General features: G+C 41.1%; 1 protein-coding gene across 4 annotated transcripts in view; it reads right to left on the bottom strand.

The window, feature by feature from the left end:
• Window positions 1–528: 528 nt before the first annotated feature.
• Window positions 529–11,705, bottom strand: part of NRP1 (neuropilin 1) — a 139,340-nt gene continuing 128,163 nt past the window's right edge. For 2 of the 4 annotated variants that reach the window (XM_058681519.1, XM_058681522.1), the window contains exons 14-17: window positions 8,504–8,778; window positions 7,931–8,027; window positions 5,608–5,658; window positions 529–3,468 (exon numbers count right to left, since the gene is read on the bottom strand). In XM_058681519.1, coding sequence (XP_058537502.1) covers window positions 3,179–3,468; window positions 5,608–5,658; window positions 7,931–8,027; window positions 8,504–8,778 — 713 coding nt within the window. In that variant the 3' untranslated portion in view covers window positions 529–3,178. The remainder of the gene's footprint in view (window positions 3,469–5,607; window positions 5,659–7,930; window positions 8,028–8,503; window positions 8,779–11,705) is intronic. The other 2 variants (XM_058681521.1, XM_058681523.1) reach the window with 1 other exon arrangement.

The raw sequence follows: 11,705 nt of genomic DNA, 5'->3' as shown, positions 1-11,705 counted from the left end.
AAACAAAACTTACCAACAGATGTTTGTGAATTTCATTAAAAAAAAAAAAAGATTTACCAAATGGAATAAAGAGCATTTGACATAAGATTTGGGGTTGAAAAATTTCTGTGTATAAGGCTAAATTCTATATTCCTATATCCTGACAGTGTCTAATTTGGGTCAGTATTCTACTTTGGGATATGTCTTCTTAACTTTCTCTCCTAATTAGGATATACTTTAAAAATTAAAAAAAGAACTTTAGGGGCACCTAGGTGGCTCAGTCAGTTGAGTGACTGTTGATTTCAGCTCAGGTCGTGGGATGGAGCCCCATGCAAGGCTCTGCACTGAGAGTGAAGCCTGCTTGGAATTCTTTCTCTCTCTCCCTCTGCCCCTCTTCCCAGCTCACTCTCTCTCTTTGTAAAATAAATTTTGAAAAAGAAAATTTTGAAAAGAAAAAGAACTTTAAAAAATCTTGGAAGTGATTCAATGTTGGCACAATACCAATTTCTTTAACAAGAACAAAGCTAATATAATAAAAGCCATCAGGTGTGGGTGTTTTATGAAAATGTTTAATTCAACTGTTTCTTTGGAATGTAGTAGTCATAGTTTGGAATCTAAGTTACAGTTCAGTTCTATGTGGTTTTTATGCTACTCAGTGTCTGAGAATACAAATGTCATTGAAAGTTAAGGCTTCGCTGTTCATTTTGAAACAACAATTTACAAGCGTCATATTGTCATAGAAAATAAAAATTTCTGTAAAAAAAATTTGCACAAAATTTTATGATGGTACAAAACATGAAGCAATCATATACCAGTAAAATGAAAACATTTTACTACAGAAAGTCTTATAGATTTCAATAAAGAAAAAATAGGTTATTTTACACCTTTAAAAATTACGAAACAATCTAAAACAATATAAACTGAACATTTTGTAACACTGCCTTTACAAATTAATAACTTTATAAACATATAATTTTTAAATATATTTATCAGTGCAAGATACTTTAAAATTTAAAGTTGCAGTATCATTTTTCCTTGACTAAGGACAACTCTAAGTCTGTTGCCTTAAAAAAAAAAAAAAGCAAAAAAACAAAAACACATCTTGGTGCTTTCATCCTGGTATGATTGTAACAACTGAATGAATGCCTCTGGGGATAAAAATCTATTCTTTTTTCCTAGTGATCAATACTTTCCTGGAAACAAAAGGCATTCATAATCCAATTAAACCAAGATGAATGGACTGACCCATTCATGATGCAAATGTGACTCCCACAAATGCGTCTGAAAGGGACCCAGGGCAATGTAGGAAGGACAATCTAAAAGTTCTATACACCATGGCCTGATACAAATACACGGGAAACAACCACAGCTTCTTTGGATTAATTTGCATGCTGCCTGATAAGATATTTACGGCTCTGTGCTGTTGGTTCTAGGCTTCCTTCTTACCAGTCCCAAGGCAGGCTTTTTCTTTGTGAGCCATTGGAAGTTTCTAGGTGCATTCATTCAAGTCTGTTTTTTCAGCGTTGCTGCTGAATGGATGTTTTTAAAGATTTGTTTTGACTTTACTTGTTTTCTTTCCCCGTATTATCTTAAAATACTTCCCCCCAGGCACCAGGATTTATAGTCACTTTCTTAAATTAACTGTTCTTTCTTCCATTTCCCTTGTCTGATTCAATAGCAAAACAAGAGGGTTCTCAAGGGTCATTTTGCATATTTGGATGTAAAAATCTCATATTTTTGGATACTTGGAGAATTGTATTCAGTCCTTCCTTTGGGTCTCACTTAAAAGCCAATTAGTATTCCTTCTCCCTCAGCTTCTCACTCTATTAAATGCAAATATTTCTATCTCAGATCATTTTGATTGAAGCAGACAGACAAATGGCTTAAGGAAAAAAGATACTGTCACTTTAACCAGTTAACAAGAAAACCAAAGTTAGACTTTGGAGGGCAAAGTTAGGAATTTCCCTTATTTATTTATTTTTAAACATAAAGTCTAGCAAAATTGCTTGCCATTACCAGCAGGTTAAAGCTGCAAGTTTCTTTTCTGGACAATGGCAAATGCTTAAATTCTAAGAGAGAAAAAAGAGAGAGAGAGAGAGAGAGAGAGACAGAGAGACAGAGAGACAGAGAGACAAAGAGAGAGAAAGAGAGAGGAGAGAAAGAGTTTACATTTGAAAATACATTCCATATGAAACACCAATAAGAGAGAATATTGCAGCTTTATACAAAAGGGTCAAGAGACATGAAATTGAACTACGGAAAAAGCAGAACAATTAAGCCACATTGCCAAATCTTCGGAGCCCTTGCCTTCCCAGGGGCTGACATCTCACACTAAAATATACTTTCTTCTTAGTCAGTGGGCCACCAGGGTTTGATTAAAGAGTAGGGCTTTCACCAGCGAGAAACAGAGCAGGTTGTTAATGTAACACAATGAGAACCAGTACAAACAAAAAGGCACTTGAGAGGACATAGACTAGCCAGTGCCAAGGATTTTTCATTGCGGTTGTCGGCAGCACACCCAGTTGCCAGCAGTGTTTGGTGATGGCACGGTTTCCTGTATGGAGTTCACAAGCACGAGGTTTAGTACAACACTGGAAAACATCAAGAAAATTTGACGGTATTGCTTTGTAAACAGAGCTGACACACTATACTGGTACTGAGGCTACAGCACTTTAACATAAAACATCCTAACCCTTCTTTGCCTATGCACGACGCGGGCAATTATACACAAGTACAGCTTCAGGAGTCCACTGAAGTGCAGTTATTCTAATAGATTCTGGGCACTGGGCTACAGGTAGCATGTCCATCAAAAGGGCCCCGCTGAATACACTTGGTGCCAGCATCTTGGATTTTGCACAGTTTCTGAAAAGAATCCATAAAAGGAAGAGGAGAGAGAATGGGGAGGGAGAGTCAAAATGAATCATTAAGTCATTCATACTTGGTCTCAACACCAGCATTGGATTATTCAAATGAAACCAACAGAAAAAAGCTGACTGTACATGATTCCGATTGCGAACACAGCTAACTTGTTCATGTCTGTCGGCCGTACTCATGGATGCTCCTGAGAAAAGCCTGGCTCAGCGTCATCAACGCACTTCCCAGCCTGTACAGTGAGAGAGATCAACAAACAGTTCCCCAGCACGTTCAAGTTACGTCCTTCCCCTTCAATTCTCTGACTCGTCTTTTCATCTGTCTGCCTTCATGCCTCCGAATAAGTACTCTGTGTATTCAGTTTGTCTTTTTTCAACTTCACGCCATCCACGAGTTCAAAGTTATAGTTCTCCAGGGCAGATAAGTTTCTTTCGGACATCCCATTGTGCCAACAGGCACAGTACAGCACGACCCCACACACGGCACCCAGGAGGACGCCCAGGGCACTCATGGCTATGATGGTGATGAGGATGGGATCCAAGGTCTTCAACACGTTGCCCGGCTTCCTGGAGATGTTCTCATTGCTTTCTCCTGTGCCTTCATAGCCTGGGGTGCTCCCTAGGGGAAAAGAACAATTGGCCCCATGAGCAATGCCAACATACCAGATGAAAGTGGACAGAAGAGACAAAAAGGAGAGAAAAAAGCAAATCCCACACTCCAGTTTCGTCTGTCCTCTCTCAAGGACCCGCGGGCAATCTCTGAAGTGGGGTTTGGCTCCCCCATGTGCGGGAAACACCAAGATTTAGAACTGAGGTATGGGAGGGGAGAGTTCTGGGGAGTCGGTGCTGTGACTCTGACAGATAGCTCAGTACATGGAAACAACTGATTCTGGAGATACAGGGAGGGTTATTTCTAATCAAATTCAGATTTTGCACAGCCCACCATCTGTGCTAGATCACAATCTGTGTTTACAGTCCCTGGCCAAACATGTGGTCATCAAGCTCTGCAAAATGCTTAGTCACACATTTGGCTAGTAAGGGGATTTGACCATGACCTGTGTGTTTGCCTGATCCCCAAACCAGGCACAAGGAAATCTTCCAAGCTGCCCTTTCACGTGGCACCATTTCCAGCGAGTCTGGGCACAGTTTATACACGTGTTTGTTCCTCCACATGTAAAATCCTCAAGTCAAACAGATTCCCCCCAAATCCACCGTGGGTTCACTCAAGAAGGAGAGAGCTTTCAGGACAAAGGGGATGCTTGCTGCTGACATTTCAAATGGGTTATGGCTCAGAGCTAGAGACCGTGTCTGTGTTGTGCTGAATAGAACACAGTTAATAATCAGCATCTTTGCAGCCTTGGTGGTTTCACTGGAGACAGTCACACTGCTCTGCAGTTCAGTCACTGGGGAAATGTTTTCTTTAGAGTGGAACATGAAAAATTATTAACATGGGAGCTCTGAGCCTAATTATGTGGTACTAGAAATGAGACTAAAATGTTAATGCACAACATTCAGTGTTTACTTAATGGTGTTCTGATCAACAAAGATTCCAATCAAAGAAAACTAAAAATATGAGATGCAAGTCCCTAAACAGGGGAAAACAAGCCTTGGGGCATATTAATATTCTCTCCCTTGAAACATTGTTTTGAAACAACCTCTAATAAAGTTTACATCTCAGCGTGGTGGGCTGTGTAACTAAGCTGAATGAGCTGGGTGTTAATGTTACTAATGTCATAGTATAGTGCCATATTTATCTGTGTCTATCAAGTCCAAGTCTGACTATAGCCAGTCCACATTTCTACGGGCAACAGATGCCTATGCTAATGTGTAGGATACAGAAATGCTGGCAGCAGCTGTGAGTGATTCCAGGGCAAGTGTCCATCAATCCACAACTGCTGGCTGGGAGGTACAGAAGCTTCTAGAAATAAAATAGCAGTAGGCAAGGCCCAACTCTGATCAAATGTCTTGTATTTGATCACAAAGTAGTCAAGAAAAACACACATTTTCAGATTAATCCGTGTAAGATCCGAGGCTACCACCCAATTAACCATGCTACTTAAAGGCAAGTCACTGATCTGAGTTTTTCAGCCTCCTCGTGTACAAAATGGGGATAAATAAGCTTTAGAGAGCATAGAAGATACATATGTAAAGTGTGTGGAACATACTAGGTCCTCAATAAATCCTTGCCACCATCATCATCATCATCATCCTCATCCTCATCACTGTCTTCATTAACACAAAGTTAGGGGTCCCATGAAGAGGAGGAGGGAAACAGATTGAACACAACAGCTTATCACAAAAATTGGGTTCCAGTCCTCAAAGATCATGTCTGGATATCAACCAGACAAGAATTTAGGTTGGCTTCAAATTACTGTATGAAAATTAGCACTGATCTCTGGGTAAGTCATGGTCTTTACTGGTTTCCTACTTCTACAGTTGTAAAGTGAGAGTGTTTCACACAGTTATGCTCTAGGGGCTCCTCCAGCTCAGACAGGGGAGGGCAGGGCGAGCACGCTCCCCCAGGGCTCAGCCACTCCCCCAAGCTGGACTTGCCTCAGTGGCTTCCCTAGACCTCCAGACAGCTTAGAAGAGAGCACTCACTCTGTGACAATTTGCAGCTCCATGGGCAGAGACGTTTATTTTATTTGAACTGCTTTGATATACCAGGTCACTAACGTTCCAGAAAGTTGCTTCATAAAATTTACCATGAAAGCCATAGTAAATTAAAAAAAAAAATTGGTCAGCAAAAAAAATTTACCTGTTTCATCAATTTTATTTTCTGGGTTCCTTTTATCCAGGTCTGCCGGTTCTGACAAGTTAAACAAAATTGAAAGAGATATTTGAACTGCCAACAAAACTCGATACACACAACCACATAAACCTTCACACACACACACACACACACACACACCCCTTCCTCACACTAATGGTTCTGCTAGATCTCCTTGAGAGTTTTTAGTCTAATCCCACCCTACCACATAACTATAGATCAATAGAGGGGCAATGTCAGATGACTAGGATATCTGTGTCACATCAAAATCCAGGTAGCACAGCTATCCATGTTTTGAAAAGAAGAGTGGAGGGTGATGGTTTTGGCATCTGGAGTGTGGGGAGAAGTCTGATGAAAACAGGAAACAGTAGTGGGGTTGTGCATATGGCTACCATCCTGTGCTTTTGTAGATAACTGCTTCCTAGCTCTTTGAGGCAAGAGACTGTGTCCTGTGTCTTAACAAACAAACAAACAAACAAACAAACAAACAAAAAAAACCTCTGGAAAAGAGTCCCAGTAGCTCATGTGGTTTTGAGTAGGAGGTGGGGAGTTTGAGTACTTTATTCACTGCTATAGTCCCAACATTTACAACAGTGTCCAGAACATAAAAGGTGCCTCAATAAATATTTGTTGCATAAATGTGTGAATAAGTAATAAATAGTTGATAGTCTCATAGCATCCATAGCTAAATATTCAAGGATATATATTTGATGAATAATTATACAGTTATCTTAGACATCTTTTTATTGTGACAGCAACATAGAGTATTTTGACAATGCATTAGTTGTGACTTTCTGAGTACATTGCTTCATAACAGCTATAGCCATGTGGACCAGTCACATGATAAGAAAAATGCTCACAGAATTGTCTCAACCCCTCTATATATTCACCGGAGCACTTGGATGCTGCTTTGCATACAATATGCAGTCCATTAAAACTTGCTGAATGGAATTAAATTTGATTTCTTTTCCTTAGTTTAGGGAGTTTACTCTTACGTTCTAAAAATATAATTCTCATCTTGGAATAGGAAAGCCTGTGTAACTGCATGAAATGCGTATTTTTTTAAATGTTTATTTTTGAGAGAGAGAGGGAGACAAATAATCGGAACCAGGCTCCAGGCTCTGAGCTGGCAGCACAGAGCTCAACGCAGGGCTTGAACTCACAAACCCTGAGATCACGACCTGAGCTGAAGTTGGATGCTTAACCGACTGAGCCACCCAGGCACCCCTGAAATACATATTTTAACAACAGTGTAGACTTGGATGTGGCCAATCTGTAGAGTAATTGCAACTGAAATATTAAGTCTTATCACTTCTTGTGAAGACCTGCTAAGTAGTGTGGCATTAAATAGATTTCCTTACATAGTATGAAGAAGCAGATCTTTATTCACTGTTCTTTTTCCCCTAATTTCTTTAATTGACCATATCAAATTATTGCCACTTTAGGATTACATATATTCAATATATTGTATATTAAAAGCTTTGCAAATTGCTGAAATGACCAAAAACCCATTACAGCCAACAGGCCCCCTTTGTCTTAAATTTGCCCAGTAGGCTTACTCCATTTTGTTATAATTAACATCCTATTATATGATATATAGCAAAAGTTTAAGTGTAGCAAATGGAGCTTAAGACTAATTACTGTGCTATTACATTGCCATTAGTGATTCTATTTATAATTACATATCAAGAACCAGGGAATATGAATTGGTTTTCGATGTCAACTTTCATCTATACATCCAGACCAATAAAAACCATAAACTGTAATACTAGGCAAAGTCTCAACATTTCATTTATTCTCTTGAGTCATTTCCACTATTTTCAGAGTCAGAAACATCTACTTATTTGTAATAAAGCAAAGAATTATAGCTTCTATGATTCCTTAAAAATGTAACCTTAATTAAGTTCACTGTGCTCAAAATTTTCAACGGCCTGCTGTTTTGTTTATAGACTCAGATATTTGGAATTATCCAGATGTCTGAGTTTTCCACTTTTCATCAAAATGTTTTGGCATGGTATATATAGCCTGTAAACTGTGAGTCTTTCTTCTGAGCTATGGCTTTTGGATTCCACATTATTTATGTGGTTTTGCAGGTACAATCAGACACTAAATGAACTGGGTTAGGAAAGGACGTAGCTAAAGATAAACTGACCTGATTTTATGCCCTGTTGCATCAAAATTTGCACTTCACAGGATGTGCCTATAGCCTGCATTGCAATTCTAGGTCTAAATGAACAAGACAAACACCATCACGTGAAAATAACTGTGCCCTGGGAAAGTGCGTCTGGTTTCGACAGCACTTCACACTTACTTGCGCAGTCCTCTTGTGAAATGTGGTTATTAATACTAATGTCATCCACTGCAATCCCGCCAAGGTTTCCTTTTCCAATTTCACCTTCAAAAATCACCTAACAAAATGAAATCATTTTCACAGTATTGAAATGTTCGGTCCTGAATAGCAGTGTTTACAAATGCTTGTTCAGTTCAATCTATGGCACATAAATTAAATTCATGAGATTTCACGTAAGTGTGCGCTTCGATCATCAATCTATGTTAACTGCCTGGTGATGGCATCAAACTTCTAACACTCTCTTTTTATAACTCAAAACGTTAAACTGGGGAAAGCACCAAATAAAAGGAATGTTCATTGTGGCAGCCAGAAATAGATTATAAAGTAGCATTCTCTTCTTTCTCAGCAAATTGGTTCTATTCCTATAATGTTGGAGACTGCGAAGCTACTGAGATTGCAGCGAAATCCCAGGTTCGGGAAATGCCCGAAATCATCTTTGGAATAATTCCCACATCTCTTCTCCATGATTTTCAACATTATCTCAGTGTCTCTGAAGGAGTTGCCCTCCCACCCGGGGAAGGGAAAGGGGCATACCTGATAAAGCTTCAGAGACTTGTGGAGCAGGACACGCCCTTCCTTCCAGTGGTCTCCCTGGTGTCCGATGGCCATCCAGACTAACTGGTCATACTCCTCTGGCTTCTGATAGTGCAGTTTGACCCTCAGCGTGCCCACGTGTGAACCGGACATGTGATACCAGAAGGTCATGCAGTGGGCGGAGTTCTGGGAATAAACCACGGGGCTCACCAGACGAGCCACTTTGCCCTTCTGGTTTTCGTCGGCTTGGGAATAGATGAAGTTGCCATCTCCTGCTGTGACAAAAACCCAGGTTAGGGAGAGTGGCTGAATGTATGAATCCTTTACCTCTTCTTTCCAGTTCCGTGACTCAAACCTTCTCTCCTAGGCTAAGCACCAAGAACCCAAATGTGCAGTGGAAAGGGAGCGGTGTGCTGTTGTTGGGGAACCTCTTTGGCAACTGGGTCTGCACTCCAAGCCTCTGTGAGTGGATGCTTAATTGGGAGAAGGCTGTGAAGCAGCATTAATTTGGATACTACATATTTGGAATGCACTGTCACATGGATCTAGGCTGTGACTCCAGTTGGCCTTTGCATCGTTGCAAGCACACTGAAAGCAGAGGGCAGACCTATTTTCATGCAACTTTAAAATAGTTTCAGCAGCACTGATGTGAACACAGACATTAAATGGAACATATTTTGATGTTTTCTTATTTATCATTTCAGCTGGGTGAGGATACTTAGGTCACTATAGCTTCTTGATAAAGTTGCAGTTTTTCCAAATAATCTAGTCATCTTCTTTTTCCCACAAAGTCAGATGATTTTTTCCTCATTTATTTTAATGGCTTATAAATTCCTTAAATACACCTGAGAGCTTGAATCTCAGCTCAAGTCCCACTCTTGTTTGATGTGGGCTTCTGGTTCAAGGAGAGGCAAGGTTGCATATTTGAGGCTTATTAGAACTTGCCATTTTGGCAGCGTAGACACTTGCCGGGTGGCAAGGACTTACTCTTGGCTTTGCTTTTAATTACCCCCAGTGGGAACATTTCCTCCTGCCACCACCTGGTCTATACACACAACTCATGTTTCATTGTTTGCTCTGCAAATAGAAATACCTACTCTAACGCTTCACCTGATGTAAGTGCGAATCTGACGCTTGGGCCTCAGTGGGCAGCAGGATGTTTTGTTTGCTGCCCAAGGGGTTTGTGTGTTTGTGAGATACTTTTTCACTGTGCACATGTGGGCATGTCCTTGTATCTGCTTGCCTGCATCAACAGTGTCCAGGTGGATGCATCAGTGGGCAACTTGCTTCCATCACCTGGCTGCTTAGATGAGATTGCACCAAAACACTCTTAATGAAACCAACGGGTGAAATACGAAGAGGGTGGAAATTCCAGCAGTATGTTTGATACTGTTTTTGTGGCGCGCTCCCATGACCAAGGGAACTCAGTCACTCTTGGGGTTTGTTTTCTCCCACTACTTTACCCTATCTGTGTGACACTGCCATTTCCCTGAGGTGAGTAGGGTATCAGTCTACCAGCAGGGAAAGGTAGAAAACACACCCATCGTGCCTCTGTGCCCAACATGCCCATCTTAGGGAAAAATACTGAAGTTAGAGATGCTGCAGAGAGGAAGCACACTAATGGAGTCCAAGAGGTTTATTTTGGCTAGTCAGTGAAGAGGTGGAAGAAAGAAGGAGAAAACTGGACTTGGATAGAGGAAAGATGGCTGCCTGAGAAATCTGTCATGACCTCTGCCCCGATGCACTGTGGTCTTCTAAAAACATGCTCCTGTCACTCCTCTGCTCAAAGCTTGTCAGTGGCTCCTCACTACCGTTAGCCTCTTCACTTCTTCACATGACACCCGAGGCCACACATCCCCCCTGCCACATATCTAACTGCTTCACAGAGGAACCTGCCCAACCATACCACCTGCCATCCCTCCTCCACGTCTGCACACGCCATCCTAGCTCAGACAGTCTCTGGGACAGAACTGCTTTCTCTGATCCCCCGTGTTACCTTTCTTGTCTCTGCTCACCCCCACCTTGGGGCACCCTCACACCAGCACAGTAATCATTTCTCACCTGCAACCAGACTGTGAGCTCCTCAGGGCAGGGCTACCCTCCTTTATTCCCGAATCTCCAGTGTCCAGCTCAGCATCTAATCTAAAGTAATAGAGCTCCTCAAACAACCCTTGTTCAATGAACCAGGGAAGATGACGGGCTTCAGGAATCTTCCTTAAGGAGGTACATAGCTTCCCTCTTAGAAGTCAACTGCAGAAAACCACGTGGGTTTCTTTGAAAAAATTCAAAATTGAACAGCAGGATATTTTACCTAGATATTGCTAATTTAAAGAAATCTCCAGGTCTGATTTGCAAAGTGCGGAATACTGTGTAATGTCGGTCCATGTGCATGTGTGCTGGGTGTAGGCTCTTTTCGTCTAGGATTTTTATGTTAACAAGTTCCTGCCTTTCAGATATCAGTCTCGCCCCTCTCTCTCAGCAAATGATTGCCTTCCTAGTGCTACAGGAGGCTTTTTCTCTTCAGGGCAGACCTGGTAAATCTGGGTGTCTGGGAGAACAAAAGAGACAAATCCTTCTGAAGGAATCACACTTCTCAGCTGTTAATCTAAGACAAGCCCTCCTTTTCTGATACTCCAACACATAAAGCGTTGATATTTTTCCCTTTCAGGGGTTTTATCACAGTTCTGGGTCAGGAACTCTGTCTTCATTTTCTCAATTAGCACTTTACTTCTGCAAGCCTTTTAGCTTTTGTCTCTGGCTAACATAGCTTTTAACCTCCTTTGAATGTCAGATCCTACTGAGCCATTTTGCTTCACTTTGCATCAATTTTTCCACCATTACTGCCTTCATTTCAGCTAATTGCATTTGGTTAATTTGATGCCATTTATATGTACAGTGCCATTTACAGTCAAAGTATTTTAAGTTTTCTAAAACTGCTTGTCTTAAGATTCAATTGAAAGTGTCTCAGAATTGAAGGAGTCCAATTTTATCCAATTTCCTTGTCATTCTCATTAGGAAAAGAGGTAGCTGTGGTGGAAGGCGGCCAATTCAACCTACTTAATGGTTATATTCACTGGGGGAAAAGAAGTGAACAATAAAATGGGAGAGGCATGAAGTGCCCTCTGCCCGTCCATTGGCCCACTGACCCACTGGCCCAAAGCCCTAGCATGGGGCAATTTTGCTTAATGAGATTTCTCAGCCT

This window comes from Neofelis nebulosa, chromosome 8, assembly GCF_028018385.1.
Source record: "Neofelis nebulosa isolate mNeoNeb1 chromosome 8, mNeoNeb1.pri, whole genome shotgun sequence".
NCBI classification, from domain to species: domain Eukaryota; kingdom Metazoa; phylum Chordata; class Mammalia; order Carnivora; family Felidae; genus Neofelis; species Neofelis nebulosa.
Note: the sequence above shows the minus strand (reverse complement) of the source record. Positions and strands in the feature narration are given on the sequence as shown.